This window comes from Molossus molossus, unplaced genomic scaffold (genome assembly GCF_014108415.1).
Source record: "Molossus molossus isolate mMolMol1 unplaced genomic scaffold, mMolMol1.p scaffold_m16_p_14, whole genome shotgun sequence".
NCBI lineage: Eukaryota > Metazoa > Chordata > Mammalia > Chiroptera > Molossidae > Molossus > Molossus molossus.
The window spans coordinates 6,124,902-6,146,837 of record NW_023425349.1 but is presented as its reverse complement, the minus strand read 5'-3'; the positions used below and the strand labels follow the sequence as shown (position 1 = coordinate 6,146,837).

General features: G+C 54.1%; 1 protein-coding gene across 12 annotated transcripts in view; it reads left to right on the top strand.

Moving 5' to 3' along the window:
• PTPA (protein phosphatase 2 phosphatase activator) overlaps positions 1 to 16,816 on the top strand; it is a 29,961-nt gene extending 13,145 nt beyond the window's left edge. For 10 of the 12 annotated variants that reach the window (XM_036260665.1, XM_036260666.1, XM_036260675.1 and 7 more), the window contains 6 exons: positions 2,093 to 2,210; positions 4,098 to 4,197; positions 5,131 to 5,255; positions 6,184 to 6,284; positions 10,948 to 11,055; positions 15,262 to 16,816. In XM_036260665.1, the coding sequence (XP_036116558.1) occupies positions 2,093 to 2,210; positions 4,098 to 4,197; positions 5,131 to 5,255; positions 6,184 to 6,284; positions 10,948 to 11,055; positions 15,262 to 15,339 (630 nt within the window). In that variant the 3' untranslated portion in view covers positions 15,340 to 16,816. Of the gene's footprint in view, positions 1 to 2,092; positions 2,211 to 4,097; positions 4,198 to 5,130; positions 5,256 to 6,183; positions 6,285 to 8,060; positions 8,167 to 10,947; positions 11,058 to 15,261 lie in introns of those variants that run through there. The other 2 variants (XM_036260671.1, XM_036260670.1) reach the window with 2 other exon arrangements.
• The last annotated feature ends 5,120 nt before the right edge of the window (positions 16,817 to 21,936 follow it).

Sequence of the window (21,936 nt, the reverse complement as noted above, 5' to 3'; positions counted from 1 at the left end):
TTTACCAAAGTACAAATGCATTTAGCTGTCTTCTAGGAATCAACCATGTGGATGCAGTCCTCTGCACAGGACTGTTGAGTAGGTCACTGTTTGTATTGGTGACCGATTAAAGACATCCTAGATGTCTGACTGTCTGCCTGGGATCAGTTAAATAAACTAGTGTGTCCACCCATGGAGCACTATGCAGCTGTGAGGAAGAAGAAGGAGCTAGGGAATTCAGGAAAGAGACTCTGCGATTTACTGTCAGGTTCAAGAGCAGCCAGGCCTGTAATGTACATTGCAAGCTGCCTTTTGGTTAGAAAGAGGGAGAAATAGAAAGATATATTTGTATTGCTCAATTTGCATAGAGAAACATCACTGGAAGGATACACAAAAGGCAAAGCTGTGGTGTCTTTTATTTTTTTTTTAATTTATTTTTCTTTATCGATTTTAGAGAGAGAAGGAGGGAGAGGGAGAGAGAGATAGAAACATTGTTGAGAGAGAACATCGATTGGCTGCCTCCTGCATGCCCCCCAATGGGGATCGGGCCCACAACCTGGGCATGTACCCTGACCAGTAGTCAAACCAGCGACCTCTTGGTGCATGGGTTGGATGTTCAACCACTTAGCCACACCAGCCGGGCAGCTGTGGTTTCTTTTTGGGGGCAGGGGAGAGGAGGTCGATAGGGACAAGGGTGGAACTTCTCAATGGATCCCTTTTATAATGTGTTTATTGATTTATTTATTTTTATTATTATTATTTTTTATCCTCACCCGGGGACATTTTTGCACTTACTTCAGACAGAGCAGGAGGGAGAGGGGGAGAAGAGAGAGAGAAACATCGATGTGAGAGAGACACATCAACTGGTCCCCAATTGGGGCCAGGGACAAACCATAACCAAAGTACGTGCCCTTAGCGGGAACTGAACCCGGACCTCTCTGGTCCATGGGCCAACGCTCTACCGCTGAGCCAATCTGGCCAGGGCAATAATGTGTTTATTTTTTAATCATATGAAGGCGACACCTGTTCAAAGCAAACAAACAAACCAAATACAGGATCGCAAACCCATCCTTAGAAAAGCAGAATCTGTAGGTACAGAGTGGGTCTGAGAATCCAGATTTTCACCAGGTCTCCTGGAGATTCTCATGCCAGGTGTTCGTACGCCGAACTTAGAGGAGCTTGGGTTCTAGTTTCTCTGGCCCAGTGTTTTCACATGGAGCAGAGGGGAGCTCCAAGGACCCAGCAAAATGCTTTCCTTTTCTAAGAGTAGCCCTGGCTGCCTCTGGATTCTAAGATGGCACATGGGCTTGAGTGTTTTTTTCAAAAGATTTTTATAGAGTTATAACTTAAAGCTGACAAATTATAGCTGTACAGCTTAATGCATTTTTACCCTTGCACCCACCACCCATATTAAGCTATAGAACATTCCAGCACTCATGCAGGACCTTCCTGCCCCCTCCTACTTGATATCTCCTCAGATCTTTTGATTTCTATCCCATAGATAGATTTTGCCTTTTTTTTTTCTTTTTTAACTTCATATAAATGTCTGGCTTCTTTTACTCAGCGTTTTGTCTGTGTGATTCATCCATGTGGTTGTGCACAGCAGTGGATCTTTTTTATTGCTGCATAATATTCCATTGTATGAACATAGCACAGTTTATCCATTCTACTGTTGATGGACATTTCAGTTGTGGATTGTTTCCACATTTTGGCTACTGTAAAAATGCTGCTATGAACATCCTTGCATATGTCTTTTGGTGGACATATGGCACAAGCTCCCTTGCTGGGAGTGTGAAGAAAGATAACATCTATGGGGATGTCAGTGAGTTACCAGAGGGGAGAATTGAGTGGCTTCTTTTCAGATCCCTGCTGTCTTGCCCCCAGAACCTTATTGCCTGGAAGAAGGGTCAGCAAATGAAAAGCCACCCCAGGGTAGTTTTTGTTGTGTAAGAATAAATGCCCTCCCTTCTCTTCCTTCTGTGGCCAGTCAGAGCAGGGAGCCAGGCCGCCTGGTATAGCAGCCTGAGTCCCAGCCAGATGCTGCCCCTAGGCGCTTGCCCACCACGATGCTGCTTAATCTGCTGCCACCACTTTGTGTCTCTTGTGTTATCAGGAAGCAGAAAACTTGGTGGCCACAGTGGTCCCCACCCATCTGGCAGCTGCTGTGCCTGAGGTGGCGGTTTACCTAAAGGAGTCAGTGGGGAACTCCACGCGCATCGACTATGGCACAGGTACCTGCCATTCCCGGCTGTTACTTGGCTTCACCAAGTCCTTTTCTTGGGCTGCTTCCTCTTTGCTTCTGGGTTGTCTCTGGGGGACCCCAGAGCAAGAAGCCAGTCAGGGCCAGGTGGGGTGTAGCACTGTTGGGTGCAAGGAAACTTGGTGCTGCTCCTGTGGCTCTGGCTCCATTCACCAGGGGACGCTGATGCCATATGCCGGCTGCCATATAAACAGAGCTGATTCCTGTTCTTGGTAAAAATGGTCTCTCCAAATGGTCTCTCATTGTCATCACCAAAATGATTTACTGAGCATTTATTATATCTCAAGGCAATTGCTTACAGAAGCCTTGAGAAACAAAAGAGCTCAGTAGCCTCTGGCAGCATTGTGACCACCCTCTCCCCTTGCCTTTTGCTCTTAGCCACATTCCGTGTGTTCTTGAGCTCTCAAGGAATGGAGCATGTGGGCACCTTAACAGGGGAGTATTCTCTTGGTCAGGGGGTGGCCGAAGAGGATCCTTGCTGTGGTAGGCCTCCCTCTCCTTTCCCTTCCACCTCGAAGCAGGCAAATGCAAGTGCTGCCACTCTCTTGGGCCCTCCCCTTGCCTAGGTTTCAGGATCCTCAAGAGAAACCCAGACCACAGAGGCAGGCCTGCAGAAGGGCCCCCTTGGACCTGGGTCCTGGGAAAGCTTTCTGTCGCTTCCCCTGTTGCTAGGGAACAGGTTTATCAAGTGTTTTGATACTTTGACTAAGACTAATAGGTTAAGACCCCGGAGGCAGAGTGGCCAGGCCAGCAGGGGGTGGGTTTTTATTCCACTCTCAGTTGCTCTCAGGTGTGTAAGAGTGATGGTCACCCCTGAATGATGATGGCTTGGATTCTGGCTAGTCATGATCAGAAAGTGTGCAGGTGAAAGTAACAGTTCCAAGCTTCCAGGTCCTTGGAGGGACCTTCATTGTGCAGAAATAGGACAGGAAGTCATTGAAATACTCTTTCTTCATCTCCCTCCAAATATGTTTTCTGTGACACTGAACCATGGATTCAGTCCAAAGGCCAGTGTTTCTCGTACTGCTGACCATTCCTATTTCACATGACTAGGAAAGGAAGAGGTTGCCTTTTCACCCTATAATGTGACCATGCTTAGAATGTGACTTGCTTAGAAGCCTTCAGTGGCTCCCCATTGCTCTGGGGATAAAGTCTGAGCTTTTTATCATGTCTCTCAAGGCCTCTCTGATCTCAGCTTCATCTTGTTACACTTTCTCCCTTACTCTCTGCTTTTGTCATACCGGCCTTCCTAGGGCTCTTTAAACATATCCGATTTTTTTCTTGTCTCATGGCCTTTGCACATGCTGTTTCTTTTGGCTAGAATGCTCTTTTTGCTTTCCTCACCCCATGCCTTGCCAATTCTTACTCATCTTTGAGATTTCAGGTTAAATATTTCCTTAGGGAAACCTTCTGAGCCCTTATGTTAGGGTCCCTCCGTGACAGTTTTCACCCTGTTTTTCTCCTTTAGAGTTAGAATCATAGAAATGATTGTGTATTTAATGTCTGTCATAAACTAAGGGCAAGGACTTCTCCCTGGTGTCTGACATGGACAGTGACCGTCCCCATAGTAGGTGCTCAATCAATAGAGTAGAATTAGTGAGTTAAACTTACAAAATAAAATATAAATGCCTATTTAGGAAGTCAATAGCCTGGGCCTATTAGGAGTAGAATTATACAGTACTGGTGATTCTTAAGAGGGGCTAGGTCTTTCTGGGTAGGGAAGAGACCCCATTATCTCTATGTTGACCTCCCTCCTTGGAGGGACATTTATCAGTGATTTGGACACTGGGGATACCAAGAACAATCTCACTGCTTTTTTTTGGAAGACTGTCAACCTCGGCTGTTTTTACTCCCTCAGGACATGAAGCAGCCTTTGCTGCTTTTCTCTGCTGTCTCTGCAAGATTGGGGTTCTCCGGGTGGACGACCAAATAGCTATTGTCTTTAAGGTATTCAATCGGTGAGTGAGAAGAGGGCAATGAGGGGGTCTCTTTCCTTGTTACTGTCAACCTGGGGCAGGGTACTGAAGGGTTCTCTTGAGTGCCTGTCAGTTCTCTTGTCCTGTCCGAATCAGGCTCTGGCTTTGGATGGGCTAGCCAAAATTCCTTCTTCTGATAGGTTCAGATTCAAGTAAAAACAAGGGAAGGCACTGTTATATAATGATTGCTAATGCTTCCATGGGGTTCACCCTGTGGAGGCACGGGCTGAGCGATTCACACACAACTCATTTCTAGGCCTGTGATGTTTGCTCAATGACGAAATCACTTAATGGCGCATTTCTCAGAACGTATCCCAGTCGTTCAGGAGCACGTGACTGTAATTCTCACAGTAAACCTAGGAAGTAGCAACTGTCATTTCCGTTTCATGGATGAGGACACTGAGGCAAGAGAAACGAGACGTGTTCACTGAGGTCACCCAGCCGAGTGAACCCAGGCAGCCAGGCTCTGACCTGTGCCCCTCACCACCCAGACCACTGGCCAGGAGCACAGGTGTGTTTCGGTCACTAGAGCCTTGACGGCGCCCATTCTGGGCCCTGCGCCAGCAGTGCTGTGATGCAGGAGCTCCACAGTGACTCGGACACAGCCCCTGACGACATCGGCTCCTGCCAGGGTCTTCACATTGTCAGGAGTTGATCGTACTAACTCCCTTTCCCAGGAGGCATTTTGCTCCTTTCCTGGGCCAAAAGAAGGCTGAGTGTGGGAGAAAAAGTTAAAACTACATTACTTTGAGTACCAGCTGACTGTAACTTGTACATGTAGGTCTTCACTGAAACAGAGACCAGTTTCACTCTTAGGTGGTTATTCCTGGCCTCCTTGAGCTCCCAATGACAGAAGAGTTGAGACTGTCCTTTGACTTTTACTACCTCCTCTGTCTTCCCCACCCTCCTGTGCAGGTACCTTGAGGTGATGCGGAAACTCCAGAAAACATACAGGATGGAGCCAGCAGGCAGCCAGGGTGTGTGGGGCCTGGATGACTTCCAGTTTCTGCCCTTCATCTGGGGCAGTTCCCAGCTGATAGGTACTGAAGGGGGCATATACTCTTCCACCCCCCAGAATGCATTCTGTGTTCCTCCCCGGGCCCTCCTCTGTCCCCACTTCCTTCTCCTCCTGCCCATACAGTGACAGCTTGTAAAGCAGGCATTAGATCGACTATTGATGGAGGCTGCTTGCTGTTGACCTGCTGCTGCACACCAGCATGGCAGGCTGGGGGAGGCGGAGGCAGAGTTGCACCAAGATAATGGAAAGTGACATAGACTGGAGCAAGGGTTGTCGCCTGTCGCATATGGACTGGTGTGATATGTGCCCCAGGTCCTAGCAGCAGCTGCAGGGTTTATGTTGAAAATTGGGCTCTGACTCAGTGGCCAACATCACCCACTGTCACTAAGCCATGTGCAGGGGGCCCATGAGGGAGCTGCTACCAGGTGCTGGACAGTGAGCCGCTTGTTATGGGCCTACTCTGGTGGATCCCCCACTTTCCTGTGGGTAAGCAGAAGTGGGCAAGAGTGCATTGATAACTTCAATTTCAACATAGATTTAACTGCTTACAGAATATTAATAAATGACCATTTGTTGAGGACGTGCTCCAAGTGCTTCAGGTAGATTATCTCTCAGTGAGTCTGGGAACCATTGACTGACACCTGTGCAGGCACCATGCCGAGTGCTTTTCTGTGCTCTTGATTGTCAGGTGGTACTCAACAGCCCTACAAGGAAGGTGCTGTTCTTATCTCCATTGCACAGATGAGGGAACTGAATCACATGGCTAGAAAGAAGCTGAACCAGAATTTATTACACTGGAATATCCCCACGCACAAGGCCATTTATTGGTCCTGTGAGGTCCAGTGTTCAGGGCACATAGGCAGGACTGTGGCCCTGGGGTGGGTGTGGACCAAGGTGCCCTGGGGGGTGAGCACCTGGTTCTGAACCCTGGGGCTCTTTGCTGTTCCCAGATCACCCGTATCTGGAGCCCAGGCATTTTGTCGATGAGAAGGCCGTGAATGAGAACCACAAGGACTACATGTTCCTGGAGTGTATCCTGTTTATCACCGAGGTGAGGGGAAGAGGGTGAGGGAGAAGTCCACGGCAGCCTCCAGGCTGAAATAAACAGAGGCCGGTGGCTTTTTACAGAAGAGCCAGAGCTGCTGCCCAGAGATGGCAGGGCTGGCCCCCGAAGGCCGGTTATTGAAAAGGAAGCCCCACTAGGCCTCTCGGAAAGGTTACTTCAGCTTCTGACGGCCCAGGCTCTCCTCCCCTAATCAGTGGTCTGGGGTTTCTACTTGAGACGAGGGGTTGAGACTTGCTCACTAGCTGGGCCTCGCGGTTGATGCAGCAGGTTTGGGGGTGGGAGTCAGCATCGTGTAGGCAGGGCCCACAGGTCTAGAGCTCCGTGTGTGGATGTGCAGGATGAAGCCATTGCAGGCATTGGAGAGACTGAAGTGGACAGCAGGACAGATTGCTCTGAAGGGACACATCTCTGTCAGAGCCTGAGGACTTGGGCCAGGTGAAAACAAGCAGGCCTGGACCCCAGCCCACCCAGCAGGGGTCGTTTAACTGGGTCTCCCACAGTGCAGCCTTGGACCACTTTGTCAAGATCATCTTGGGAGCTTCTTAAAATGCACATTCCTGGGCCCCACCCCAGCTTTCTGAACCAGAGTCTTGGGGGACAAGAGCCAGAAACTGGCATTTTAACACACTTTTCAGGTGACTGCCCATGAAAGTCAGGAGCCCATTGCTCTTAGGGCCTCTCTTCCAGGAGGGGGCCTTTCATTCTTTCTGCCTAGTACTGCCTCCCCCATACTTCCAAGGGATGCCCTGGCTCTTCTGTTTGAAGAAGGTCTTGTCCCTGTTCTCTTTGCCGATACCTGCATGCATGTCTACTGGCCCCAGTGTTGTCCCTGGCACACCCGTGGACCCCTGCCTGTGGGGGCTGCTGACTTGGCTGTCCATTTCGAGCCCCCTGAAGAGGGGGAAAACCCTTGTTAAGCAACCAGAGCTCCAGGCTCCTCCTGGTCAGCATTCGGCTCAGACTTCTGCCAAACGCCAGAGGCCAGAGGGGAATGACATGTTTTTCCAAGTCAGCAAATGGACTGGGGACTGACGGCTGGGCGGCCACCGCTTTATTCTCAGAGATCTGCTGCCTTCAGCAGTGTAGCTGGCCCAAGGTCGGAAGGACTCCAGGTTCACTGCTGCAAGAGCCAGTCATGGCTGCTCCCTGCAGAGCCCTGGGGACCCCAGGAGGAGTAGGGAGGGGAAAGGGGGTGCACATTTTATGCTGACCTGTGGCTTGGCTCACTTGGGAGTAAAAGGCCGAAGTGTTTTGGCTCCCCCTGGTGGTGGACCAATCCCCTGGATCCCTGTTAGTAACTAATAAGGAGGAAGGTGAGACCGGGCCTCAGAATATGGGAATTGACTCCAAGTTAAACTTTGTATTTTTGTTTGTTTGGTTGGTTATACTGGTATAAAAACCCAAAAGCTTTCCCAAAGTTTGTGACCCAGTTCCTCTGCTAGAGAAAAATATTACAGTGGCCACTAGGTGGTGCTAAGAGCACATTAAACTTGGAGAAGGTTTTAGTAACATTTAACTGCAGGGAGAGGACTGAACCCTGGAGGCGGGCAGGCCTTAGACTTCTCCGTTGTTCCATACCCTCTGCTAGGCCTGGTTTTCACTTTGGGTCTAGGTGCTTGGGTATGGTAGTGAACACTGGACTCTAGCAGGGGTGTGCCCCAGAGCTGAGGTGACTATAGTGAGGGCCCCTTTTGTCCACCTGGCTTGGCTGCCGATTGCAGCATCTAGGCTACCCTCAACCCTTACCCCCTTCCACCTCAGACCAGCGTTTTGCAGCCCCTAATGGATGAGCGAGTAAACTGGCCTGGCACACTCTGACAAAGGGAGCGAGTAAACTGGCCTGACACTGGCATGCACGAACCAGGAGGTGGGTGTGCAGTTCTTGTGTGCTTTGGTCTGGAAGGGGTGGTGTTCCCTCTGTAGACCTGGGGATCACTAGGGCTGGTGCAGCTAGAAGGTTAAATACAACAAAGTTGGAAATGGAACCAGGTCTCTCCTTCCGGTTGGTCTCTTGTGGGGCTGGTTTTGGACCTGCCTTGGTAGCCCTTGGGCATCCCAGAAGGGGGACCCCACCTTGCAGAGCTTCTGTTGCTTTGGAAAATGCAGCCCTGGCGCCTTTAAGAGCCAGGGCAGGCAGGAAAAGAATTTCAGTTTCAATCTGGCTTCTAAATTTGGAGTTTTGGGAAGGGAGGGATCAGATTTCAGCTGGAAGGGAAGGAGCTGACAGGAAGGCGCTGTGCAGAGCCTCCCCCCACCCCCGCCCCATCCCCCCTCAGTTACTGACAGAGGAACCATTTACAAAAGGCCGATTCTCTGGGGAGTGGAGAGGCAGGAACGTAGCGTCTGTGAGTAATTTCCTGCTCAATATGGCTGCTCTGACTCACACGATTCCCCTGGGGTCACTGCAGGACTGCAGCTTGCTTGCTTGTTCTCGCTCTTTCTGTTCTCCCTTTGTGGCTAGAATGAGCTAATTTTGTTTTTGTCTTCTCACCCCCATTTCTTTATCCCTCTATTCTGTTTTCCTTTCCCAGAGTTGCAAAGTCTCCTTTTGAAGGACTTAGGGGAGACCCTGGGACACTGAAGGCCTGGGGGTGGGAGTGGGGCAGCTCCTCTAGAGAAGTAGCATCTCTGGCTTTTTCATGAGTGGGGGCAGGGCCATTGGGGTTCTGGAGCTTGGGCCTCCCCCTGGCTCTGCCAGCAGGCCAGAGAAACCTTTTGGGGCCCCTCTCCCATGCCCTTAGTGGGTAAAGCTGGCCCAGGAATCAGAGCTCTGGTTTCCCAGTGTCCATCTGTCTGCTTTGGCCTGAGTGCCCTTGCCGAGCAGGCCCCTGGAGCTGCTGCTGTGGGACGAAGCCAGCAGGGCATCAGCAGGGTCCTTCTGGGTGGTGTGCTCGTGGCACCCTGACCAGAATGAAACTGGTTCCACTGCTCCTGCGATCCCTGAGCTCAGGGCCTGGAAGTGTGTGAGAGGGCTGGAGCCTGGCCCTATCCCCAAGGGCAGAGAGCCTGGGGAGGGGGCGGGGCGAGCGGGAGGGTGGAGGGTGGAGGTGGAGCCTGTTTGAGTGGGACAGTTGAAACAAAGCTCCGTGTAGCGAGGCTCCTGCAGGCTGGGGTGCCTGGCTTCCCTCCTGGAGGAGACTTAGAGAGAGGAAGGGCAAGATTCTGGGTGAAGGGATTGGCTCAGAAGCCCTGTGGGCACCTAGGCTGGGTTTTGTCTTAGTCTAGTGCCTTGGGCTGTGGGCTCACTGCTGGAGGGAGCCTGTTGTACTGAGTCTGGGGGTTGAGACAGGCTTTTGGGGGACTTGGCCAGGAGAGGGAGATAACAGGCAAAATGGCATTTTGTAAGACACCCTTACTGAAGAAGTGGAAAGGCCTGCGGGAATGGGTCACCTGGCAGAGACCACAGCCAGAGGACGGGGTGGGGGTGGGTTGAGGTGGGGGGGTGGTGGTGTGCTCCTGGGCCTCTATTCTTGTGATGCTCAGTAATCAGAGAGAGCTTTCGACCCCTCCTCTCTCCCCAGAATAGCTCTCCCTTAGCCCCGCCTCAACTCACAGCCTCTTCTGGAACCTTCCACACTCAGGGTCCAAGTCTATGCTTCCTTACCAGTTTAGCCTCTTTGCTTTTCAGGCTCTTTCTTCTGAAGCCTGGGGCTCAGAGTGCTGAACCTTGTTCTCCCAGCATCAATGCTGCTTATCAGCCAGGGAGTGGGTAGTGTTGAGGGGACTGTGAACTGCTTGTTGAGTACAAGCCTCGTGCTGTCTGAGGGGCACGCTCAGGCACACAAACTTCCCCTTCTCAGTGCTGTGGTTTCTGATGTCATGAGAACTCCACTGAGCTTGCTGCAGAATTTCTTTCCTCCCGGAGGCCAGATTTTTGGCCAGAGGAGGGACCAGGAATGGAGCTGTCCTTGCTCCTGCTTGTCCCTTGCTGGTGTGTTTGCCATTCCTTCCACATCCTGGCCACGTCAGGCTGGCTTTCTAAACAGATCTTCCTCCTGAATCTGCTGTGAGTGCCCCCAGTCCCTGGTTGCAGTCGATGCCTGGGTTTGGTCTTACCCAGCTTGGCTGTCCTCCCAACTGACCCCTCCCTCAGCTCTGCCAGCTCTGCCAGTGGCAGGCGCAGACCAAGTACCCCACGAGAGAGCCCACGCTGTGTGGGGCTGGGCTGGGGAGAGTTGGGGTTCAGGCTACTACTGTTTATCTGAGTGGGAATGGGTCCCCATGCTGTTAGTGGCACCCTGTGGCTCTGGGGAGTTGGTGGGAGCTGCACTGGGAGTTTGGATGGGTTTTTGTTTTGCCGAGACTACCACATTTGGTGGGTGGTGGGAATCAGACCCCCCTTTTTTTGGCTGTGGAAGAAAGAGGTTGACTGGGGGTTATGCTTTCCCAGTGGATCTTGCAGGCCAAGAGGGACCTTGTCTCTGGCACTTAATGTGTGCCTGTATGTGTATGTGCCCTACAGGCAGATGCTGCGACCTGGTCCCCATGTGTGCGTGTGTGTGCACATGTGTGCTTGTATGTGTGTGTGTTTGTGCATGCATCTGTGCATGCATGTGTATGTGTGTATGCATGTTTGCCCTTGCCACGGGGGAGCAGGGCATAGGCTCCCAGGTGGCCCACTTTTCCTGCTATGGACTGTCTTTTCCAGATGAAGACGGGCCCCTTTGCAGAGCACTCCAACCAGCTGTGGAACATCAGTGCTGTCCCCACCTGGTCTAAAGTGAACCAGGGTCTCATCCGCATGTATAAGGCTGAGGTGAGTGGGGGCTGGCCAGTGCCCTTGGTTCTGGGGCTGCTGTTCCCCTACCCCCACTCCATTGTTTTGCTCTGAATCTTGGGCCAGCCCTTCTGACACTTGAGGCCTTAGAACCTCAATCTGTGGTATGGGCTGTCAAAAAAGCACTGAACTGAGGCCCAGATCTGCACTGTTAGTGAGGCAAGGCCCCTGGGGGTGGGAGGGAAGGGGAATCTCCATTCCCACTTGTCAAATGGCCAGAGGCCCCTCGTAACTGTTGCCTGTGGGGACACAAAAATGAAGACATGCTTGAGAAAGGGTTTTATCCTTTGGAGGCATCTTCCAAAGTGGTGCTTTTCAAACTTTGGTGTCTGATCACTGGGTGGGTGGGAGCTGGTGTTTTTAATGACCCCTTCAGATGGCCCTCCCCCACCGCTGTCCCCAGTCAGAGTTTCTGGAGCTCCCCCTGCTGGGGGTGGGTGGGTGCTGGGCTCCTAAGGGTGTCCTCTGCTCTCTCTCCTTGTCCTCCTTGGCATCCTTCTCTCAACCAAGGAGGTGGCTTTTCCTCTTGCAAGTAGGGAGAAGACACTTTCTTTCCACTAGCTCCTTCCATATCTTGGGCAGACCAATCTGGAACTGCTTGACCTTGGCCAAGGAAGGGCCTGGATGTGAAGTCCCTCACCTGGAACAATGGGTCCCCAAGGTCCCCTCCTTTTGCTTCAGACTGGAGTCTCAGATATCGTCTGTGGTGCCCATTTTTTGATTCTTTGCCATCCAACTCCCGTGGAGGGAGGGAAGTTCGCTGGGTCTACTGCATTATATCCATGGCTTGCTCAGATCCCATCAACAGAGGCAGAGAGCAGGGCAGAAAGGGGGTTACTGGGTTGGTGTGGTTTGGTAGTACAAATGCTTCCACTTGGCTTGGTTCTCTCCGCATAGCCCTGAAGGGGTTAATGGTGCTGGAACTGACCGGGCCTGGCCCTCTCTTTCCCTTCCGCCCCTCCCCCCCAGTCCTTTTCCTCTGGACTTCACATCCTGTGTTTAGGTTCCAACCCACATACCTCTCTAATCTGAGCGGAGTGTTTGCTGGGGCTGCACAGGCTCCTTCCGGGCAGCCACCAGCCCTCTGCTCGGGCTCTCTCCTGCCTGGAGAGCACCTGGGTCTCTGCCCTCTGGGTGTCCCGCTGTTTGTGATGCTCCCTGCCCCCACCAAGGGAACTCTGTCACCCTGTCAAGCCTTCCACACTGCTAGAGGCTGTTAGCAGTATGGGAGGGGTGAAGGGTCCCCCCTCCCACCTCCACCCCTGTCCCAGTGTATCACAGTCAGGACTCTTCAGTGCCTTTCCTGTTTGGGGTCTTAAAATGCTGTCCTTCCTGCAGGCTGTTACTTGAGTTACTAAATTTTTCTTGACCTGGGCCCTTATGTTAAAGGCAGAACGGGAGGCCCTGCCACCCCTCTGCACCTGCTCCTTCTGCAGGCAGATGAACTCTGGGTTTACAGGGGATGAGGGAGGAGCACATTAAGATTCAAAATGGTGATAGTATAGTAAGGACAAACGGTTCTGTGTGACAGTTGTCAGTATTTCTATGGATGGTGAACACAAGGAAGACGGACCAAAAAAACCTGCAGCTCAGGACCAGATAGAGAGCGCGAGCAGAGGACAGAACGCCCTTCCTGAAATGGGAAATTCCAGCTCTGGGTGCGCGCAGGCGCGGTGCTAGCTGGCAGCCTCGACAGGGCAGTGTGGTGGCCAGGCTTCTTTGTAGGAGCTCAGCGACTATAGGAACACCAATCTCTGTGGTGGGCGGCACTGCGCAGGTGGCCCTTAGCCTTTGGTCCCTGAGAGTCCGTGGGATCGCATGCTCCCTGCCCAGAGGTTCAGGGGAAGACTTGCTTTCCCAGACCAGGTCTCAGTCTGGGGGGAGCCCACTGGTCTTGAAGTCCAGAAGGTTAGCAAGGCCAGTGCTGTCAGCCAGAGTTGGCTGCTGAAGGGGTTTTGTCCCCTGAGCTGTCACAAAGGCACTACATTAGGTGGCCTCAGGATTTATAACCAGCTGTCTGCATCTCCAAGCTGCCTGTCCCTGTCTTTCTGAACGGAAGAACCAAATGCTTTCAGGGCCCTGTGGGTAGTGGGGCCTGGCTTTGCTGTGCTGACTCTTTCTTCAGAAGGGCCTAGTCAGGGCCCAGAGAGTCGCTTCTCCCTCTTGAGTCACCAGGCCCAGAAGGGCCTACAGGCCTGTGTTTCCAGCTAGAAGGTCTGCCCAGGGCCAGGCAGAGGTATCACTCTGCCTGGTACGGAGGTGGGGCCTGGGCACAGTTAGCTGGGGGAAGGCCCACCCAGAAGCTCCCTCTTGCTGTCACCCTGGAGCATCAGCCTGCCTTGGCCTCTAGCAGCCTCTTGCCTTAGCCCAGCCTCTTGCCTTTCCTGGGGCCTGGAGAAGCTTGTTCAGGGTCCCTGAAGGCAGAGTGGAGAGAATCTGCCCCACCCCCTCCCTAAGCCTCTGGCCTTTGCAGCTAGAAACAGGTTGACCTTTGACCTTTTCTGGAATTCCAGGGCTCTGCCCCCTCCCCCCTTTTTACAAACTCCCACCACTTCCTCCATGACATAAGCACAATGGCAGCTGCCTTTGCCTCTGGCCTAGATCTGCTGCTGCTCCTCACCCCAGGGACCACCCCCAGCTGCTGCTCCCCACTTTCTCTGCCCCAGGCCCTGGAGCCTGAATGTGGCCTGGAGTCCTGCTCCCACACTGAGCTTATTTCCCCGTCCTTCTTCCACTGCACAAAAGATTGCCTTTTCCTGCTCAAGTCCTGGCCCCCTTTCAGTCCTGTGGACCACCCGCCACCCGGACACACACAGCTGGCTGAGACCTCGTGTTTCTGCAGCTGGTTGTTGAGGTGAGGGAACCTGGGCCAGGCATGGTATGCCTTTGTCCCTCTGAGTTAGTTGGAGGTTGAGACCACAGTCACAGAATGGGGCTCTCACCCCTCTGAGGCTCTATGTTTTGTTCCACCCCAGCCAGGAGGTGTCCGACACATTCTGGTGGTTTCTGTGAGAGCAGACAGACCCTCAGATGCCTGGAGCTGCTGTCTGTGAGAGCTAGTTCATAGCCAGGGCCTGTGTGCGGGAGGCTGGGAGCTGCCCCATACCCCCTTCCTGGCCCTGTGCGTCTCTTTTTATCCTCACCCAAGGACATTTTTCCATTTTTTTGTTCAGATAGAGTGGGAGGGAGAGAGAGGAAGAGACAGAGAGAGAGAAACATCGACGTGAAACATCGAGTGGCTGCCACCCGCACGACCCAACCAGGGCCGGGGACAAACTGCAACCGAGGTACGTGCCCTTAGCGGGAACCGAACCCGGGTCTCTCTGGACCGCAGGCCGACGCTCTAACCGCTGAGCCAGACCGGCTAGGGCTGGCCCTGTGCTTCTGAAGCAGTGCCCCAGACGGGGCAGAGGGGTGCAGGCCTGGGGTCTGGCTGCCTGTGGGCCAGGCCAGCTTCTATGGTAGTTTTATTATCTTTCCAACTCCTTTCTTCTGCCAGAGCTCTGGGGCTGAGGCCCTGGTGGGCTGGGTTTGGGGAGTAGGGCCATCTCCCTGCCCAGGGCTCTTGCTCTCTGCCCCACACCCAGGGCTGCTGGGAATTGCCTGGGGTGGAGGTCTGCAGCTGGTTCTTGCTGTTTCTCTTGAAGTGCCAAGAAGAACTGAAAATTGGAGGAATGGGCCTTGGACCCTTCTCAGGCTTGTGTTCCAGCATCCCCATACCTCTTGTCCCAAGCTGGGACCTGAGCTAGGGTGTCCCCCAAAGATCTGGAGGGTTCTTTTTGCCTCTGGTCCCAACTCCCCCTCTGGACCAAGTGATGTACCTTGGTTGTCTCATTTTGGCTTCTGCTTTGGGGGGTGTGGGCTGCCTCCTCTCTCTCTCTCTTCTTCCCTCCCTCTCCCACTCACTTGCATTCTCATTGTTTGGTGAGTCTGATTGTCGTGGAGTGGGGGCCTTTGGATGGAAGGGGGTTGTCCGGAACAGGTAGGAAGCCTGGCCCTTTCCTAACGCCAGGGGGCTGCTCTGAGATGGGACCACTCCCTGGGCCCTGGACGGACACCTTTTGAACTGAGTAGTCTGAGCCTCTGGAGTTGTCCAGGGGTGGGGTTGCCCTTGGAGGCCCGAGCAGGCCTTGGCAGGGGTGCCGCGCAGCCCTTACCTCTCTGCTCTTGCCCTCCCTTCCTCAGTGCCTGGAGAAGTTCCCCGTGATCCAGCACTTCAAGTTCGGGAGCCTGCTGCCCATCCATCCTGTGTCGCTGTGCTAGGAGGAGCTGAGCAGCCAGAGCCGCCCAGCTGCAGCTCCTGGGTCTGCCCTTCCTGCCCCCAGCTATGGCCCCCTCCTGCCCCCTCCCTCTGTTCTTTTTGTTTGATGAGAGGCTGTTTACTGGGGTGGGTGGTGAGCTCGGGGTCAAGGAAGGCTCAGGGCATAAGGCTGAAGGGCCCAAGTTGGGAGCAGTGACCAAAGTGTGGCCAGTTTCCTGACTTTTCCACCAAGGTGGGTGGGCAAGTGAGAAGGGTGGGACAGGGTCCCTGGGCCCCACCCCACCTCTCCTCCCTCTTCCAGCCCTGTTCTGAGACCCAGGCTGTTCTGTGCCACTGTAGGGAAGGGAGGTACTTGGCTGATTTTGTTGCTTTCTGGGGTTGGAGCAGTTGCTCTCCACAGGTGGGTCATTTCCCAAGCCACATTTGGGTGGGTGTCTGGGTATTCTGGGGGCTGGAGGCTGGTCAGCTTTGAGTGGGGGGGGCAGGGGGGGCAGGGAGAAGCGTTGGCTGTTCTGACCAGTGACCCTCGCAGCTTCTCCTCAAGGCTGTCGCTGGGCCTTTAAGAGTACCTGTGTTCAGTGCCTCATCCTGGCTTTCTGTTCTCTGGCCCTTCGCTCTGCTGGATTTTCTGCCATAGCCATACCTGTCCTCCTGAGAGCAGCCTCTGGAAGCTGCCCTTTGGGTAGTGCTGGGCTCCTGGGAGGGGCCCACAGGGCTTGCACAGGGCTCATTAGGTGAGGCCTGCCTTTCCAAAGCTTTCTCTGGCAGGGAGGAGGTGGCAGGGACTGGGGAGGGGCTTGGGCCAGTCATGGTTGGGGACAACCTGGATTCCTCTCCGTACATTCTTACGGCCACTTCTGTTTCCTCCTCACTGCTGCTTGCTTTGCCAAGGCCCTGGGCCCTGCGTCCTGCCCCTATGGGCAGTGGGTGGGTGGGCTGCAGAAGGGCTCAGAAAGCCCACTCCCTTGTCCTCCCACCTCCCTGAAGTCACCTGTTGGCGTCCAGGACGAGGTAGTTATGGTCCCCCAAACCTGGGATTTGGCTCTGAGGATGGGCAGGCCCACCCAAAGGGGAAGGGGATCTTAGCAGCAGCATGTAAGTTCCAGAGTTTTCTTCTAGGGCTGCTCTTGGGCCCGATTCTTGCAGACTCTTCCCTGCCCAAGCCCAGGCCTGTCCTACTCTACTTGTCCCTCCTTGTTTCTGGGTCCACATACCCTTTGGGAAGGGGGGGGAGCACCTGAGAAGCACAATTCAGGGGTTTGACCCTTGGATCTGGGCTGACGGCCTGGGCAGAGGCTGGGACAGAAGTCAGTAGAGTCACAGAAATAATTTTCCAAGGAGAGGCTCCATCAGTGCCTCCCTCCCTCCCAGGGTCCAGACCACCGACTTCCTGGCTCCTCCTTCCTCTGCCCCTACGGGCCCCTCAGCCCCTTTGCGCCTTCATTGCTGTTCAGATTAAAGCCTCTGTTTTGCACCTGTCACCTGTGTCTTTTTTTGTGTGTAATATGTTTGTATTGATTTTAGAGAGTAAAGAAAGTAGAGGGAGAGAGAGAGAAAAACATCATCGCAAACATCAGCCTGCAACCTGGACATGGATCCTGACCGGGAATCGAACCAATGACCTTTCAGTACATGGGATGATGCCTAACCAACTGGGCCACACTGACCAGGGCCACGTGTGTTTCTTCATGCCACATACCTGTTCCATCTTCACAGGACTGTGTGTCTCCCGATCAAGTCCCCTTTCCTTGGGCCATGGAGTCTGGGGCTGAGCTTTTTCACTTGGGTCTGGGGTAAGCCTTTCCCGGGCAGTGGGAAGGCACCTGCTGGATGTGTAGTGGTTGCCCGAGCAGGCGTGGGAGCAGAGACCTGGGTTCAAATCCTGGCTGTCTGCACCCCCAGCTATAAGGTCTTAGGAAAATTACTGGATCTTTCTAAGTCTCAGCTTTTTTATCTATAAAATGGGGACAATCACAGGGTGATTGCCAGGACCTAGTTCAGGATGTGAAGGCCTCAGCCCAGGGCCTGGCACCTGACAAATGCCCAGTGCTCACTGTTGCTCTCCTTGGTAAAGCAGCCCCTCTGGACTCCTGGGTCAGCTCCAGACTGGCCAGGGGGCACCTTTGTACTGGGCTTGGCCATGAAACTTGTTCCTGTAGTTTTTTTTTTTTTTAAGTCCTCACCCGAAGATATTTTTCCATTGATCTGCAGATAGAGTGGGAGGGAGAGAGAGAGACCTTGCCTCTCACACGACCCCGACCAGGGCTGGGCACTGAACTGCAACCGCGCCCTTGACCGGAACCGAACCCGAGACTCTGGTCTGCGGGCCAGTGCTCTAGCCGCTGAGCCAAACCAGCCAGGGCACTCCTGCAGTTTTTAAGGGGGTGCCTTCTATTCCTTCTCCACCCTTTGTGTGTCTGTCGAGGTGGAGTTGGGAGTCTGGGCTGTGCCTGAGACTTCGTGGGCACTTCCTTACTCACTTCTGTGCCGGGCTTGTCTTCAGATGGGTCTTCTCAGAGCACAGAAGCCTGTTTTCTCCTGGCCATAGAGGTCTCACAGCGTGGGAGCGTCGCCGTCAGGAGCCCTGCCTCGGGGCGGGCCCGCTGCCTTTGTCTGGGAGACCCTGATCCGGTGGGCACAGTGGTGCTCCTCACAGGTGGCCACATGTTCCTCCTCCTAGTGTGGGTGACGGCAGCCAGTCCCCAAATACCAGAATGTTAGGCAGTGCTGTGTGTTGCGAAGGAAGTGATAGCAGTTGGAGAGGGCGGTGAAGGGTGCTTGCTTGAATCACAAAGGCCGGGAAGACACCTTAGCGCAGTGGTCCTCAACCTTCCTGACGGGACCCTGTAATACAGTTCCTCGTGTGGTGGTGACCCCCAACCATAAAATTATTTTTGTTGCTACTTCATAACTGTAATTTTGCTACTGTTATGAATTGCCATCGGAAATATGTGATTTCCGATGGTCTTAGGTGACCCCTGTGAAAGGGTCGTTTGACCCCCAAAGGAGTCGCGACCCACAGGTTGAGAACCGCTGCCTTAGAGCATGTGAGAGCTGAGGCCTGAGGAGGAGCCAGGAGGGAGCTGCGGGGAGGGGCAGCGGGCCAGGGGACGAGCCGGGAGGAGTCTGGAGAGGGCTTGGAAGCACAGAGGTCCCCGTCCAAGTCCAGAAGCAGGACTGTGGAGCAGAGCTAAGCTCTTTGCCTTGACACCTCGCTTCCTGTTTAGGACTTTTGTTGTAAAGGGAGCAGAGACTGGACAGGGAGAGTAGGTGGGAGGCTGGGGGTCAGGGAGGCTTTTGAAGGTTGTGATGGTCAGGCCAGTTTGCGCAGTTTGCTTGCGCTGCATTCTGTTTGCTGGGAATAATCGGGGGGGGGGGGAGCTGCGATGCAGACAAGGGAGGGAGGGAGGATTGGTGGGAGCGAGGCCTTGAACAGGTGCAGGCTGCCTGTCCATTGGACGGGAGGGAGGCAGACCCTCAGCACCTGTTTGGTGAATCATACTGGGTTTACTCAGAGAAACGTGTGGCCAGGTCATGGGCTACCCTGGTGCAGAGCCCCGGAGGGATAGGGGGTGGTGCGGGGTGGAGGGGGTTCTGGAATAGTCTGAGGGGCAATGGGACCCCAAGGATGTTGGCGAGGGCTTCAGGGTGGGAAGCCTGCGAGGAGCAGGTGGGACATGGTGAGGAGCCCACCTCCTGCCCATGCTCTGCGTGGTGAAGGATGGCATCTGCTGTCATCTCCGGACGGGGAGGGAGGTGTCTTCTCACCTCGGGGCCAGGGGCCCAGGCAGCAAGGGGCTCCAGCTGTGCTCCTTCCCGCGGTCGGGCCCAGGTCACTCCGGCTCATAGCAGTGAGAGCAGAGGCCTCTTCCAGGCGGAAAACCCTGCAGGAAGGAGCTGGGGTTGGAAGGAGGGCAAAGGTGAGGGCGTGGTGTGCCCAACACTCGCACCCAAGTCGGAGAATCCAACACATGAACACATGCTACATACAAGGTATTTGGAGGAACACAGATGGAAAAGGTGAGAGTCCTGCCTGCTAACCTAATGGAGCAGCTGTGGAGGACAGGGCGTGATGGGCTCGGGGATCTTGGGCAGGGCTCTGCGAGGAGGCAGCATCGGAACCGGACCTTGAAAGTGGGCACAGGTGAAGGGCATTCTGGAGGGCCCTGTTGTGAGCAGGTGTGGGCTGGTCTGCATGACCTCTAACAGATTCCCAGCACCACGCAGCCCCTTGAGGTGACACAACTGCCTTTCATTGTCTGCACAGAGTATGCGGTTAATGTCTGTCTCCACCAGCAGAAGAGCCACGAGGACAGGGACCCTCTTGCTGCTGTACCCAGTGCCAGCAGAGACTGGCACGCAGCAGGCACCAGGGAACGATGGATCAGGACCAGGGAAGATGTTTAACTGGTGCCTCTGAGAGTGTGTGTGTGTCAGAGAAGGGGGGGCACCTGGTTTGGGATTTAGGGAACTTGGGGCTGCTGTTTGGGTGCTGGATCAGAAACAGTACGGGTGAGGCCGTGGGATGGGAAAGGAAGAGGGAGGTCCAGGTAGGATTTGGTGCTGAGGAGGAGTTCTCCATGATCCTGGGGACTCCCTTCTCCGTGCCTGGAAGGGCCCCAGGGGAAGGCGCAGGCTTGGGGAAAGATGCTGTGCTCAGCTGGGGTGCCGAGTTTGCAGAGCTCTGGTGGGTAGATATTTGGGGCTGGCAGGGCTGCTACGACACAAACGCTGGAGATGGGAAATCTGGGTTGCAGGGACTCCCAGGAGCTCCTGGGCCCTGCCAGCTTCAACCTCTGGCTCTCTTCCCCCTCGCCCCCAGGTCTCTGGTCTCCTCTCTGCTCCTCAGACTCCCTGGGCCACCAGACAGCGTCTGGCCCTCTTCTCAGAATCCTTGTCCCCACTGGGAACCCCTGGTTATTCTTCAGGGCTCAACTGAGGCTTTACTTCCTCCGAGGCCTTACCTGGCTCCCTAGGTCAGGGCGGGGTCTGCGCAGGCACGCTGCCCCGACCCTACTGTGAGTGCTCAGCACACCCTGGCTGGGCTGTGCATGCCTGGTGCCATCGCCAGATCTCTGGGGCGGTGTTGGTGGGGCAGCGCCTTGTGAGAAGATGGGGGTGGGGTCCGTTTGCTTTGCAGACACAGCTTCTCTTTACTTGGGTGTCTTGGTGGGGGGCCCAGGCCTGCCCCCCTCTGATCAGCACTGAGCATTGCTACTCCCTGCAGGTCTGTCCTAGGAGGGTGCCACACAGCAGGAGCTCAGGCATACCTGTGAGGGCTGGCAGTTAGGGCCCTCCCTCGGAGGGATGGTGGAGGCAGAGGCGGGCCAGAGCACTGCAGAGTCCTGCAGCTGGCGGCAGGCGGCTGCTGCGCGGCAGAGCGGGTGCTGTGGTCACCGCTGCCCTGAGGCCCTGGCCAGCGCTGGGGCTGGGGTGTGCAGGGGACCTGAGAGAGAGCCGTTCTGGGGGTACTGGGGCTGAGGAGAAATGAGGGTGAGGTTAGGGTGGCAGAGAAAAAAGGGGGGGAGTAGAGCCCAAGGTGGGCTGTGGGCACAGCCTTGAGGAACCTGAGTGCAGCTCAGGCTGAAGACCAGGATTCCTTTTTTTGTTAATCCTCATCAGAGGATATTTTTCTATTGATTTTGATTTTTAGAGAGAGTGGAAAGGGGGTGGGGGAGAGAGACATTGATTGGTTGCCTCCCATACGACCTCTACCAGGGCCAGGGATCAAACCTGCAACACAGGTACGTGCCCTTGACTGGGAATCACACCTCTGACCCTTTGGTCTGAGGGCCGATGCTCTAACCGCTGAGCCAAACCAGCCAGGGCAGGACCAGGACTCTTTGTGGGGACAGAGAGGGCTGAGAGGCAGAGCTGGGAGGCACGTGGCTTGGTTTGGACCACTCATCCAACAGACATCGCTGAGCCCTCTGCTCCAGTCTGTGCCAGGCACCAGGATGATGCTGTGAACCGGAAAAAGGGTGCTCCCTCCCGGAGCACACATGAGCATGACTTATCCTGATGAAACCCTGGAAATACCCTACGTGTCCAGCATTTGGGGATTGTTAGAGGCCGGATGGAGCTGTCATCAGATGGATTGTCAGATGATGCGCCTGTTTATTCTGCAAAGGTGCTTAGGACCTGTTGCTAAGTGGAGAGAACAGCCACTAGGTTAAATACAACCTCTTTTGTAAAAAAGCAAAAATCTCCATTTTTGATCCATCTGTCTCTGTTTGTCCATCTACAAAGACGCGAAGGCTGTTTCACCAGGTAGTGATATGAATCTCTCTTGATGGTGAGATAGGAGGCGAAATCCTTATCACTTTTCCTTGCTCCCAAAAGATGGTTATAAACATATTAAACATTACTGACCCACAAAAGAAAGAGAAAATGATTGTGGGTAAGTTTTAACTTTGCTTTTTGTTTTTTTTTTTTTGTTTTTTTTTTTCTTTTTCATTTTTTTTTGTACAGAGTGGGAGGGAGAGAGAGGAAGAGACAGAGAGGGAAACATCGACGTGAAAGGGACACATCGAGTGGCTGCCACCCACACGACCAACCAGGGCCGGGGACAAACTGCAACCGAGGTACGTGCCCTTAGC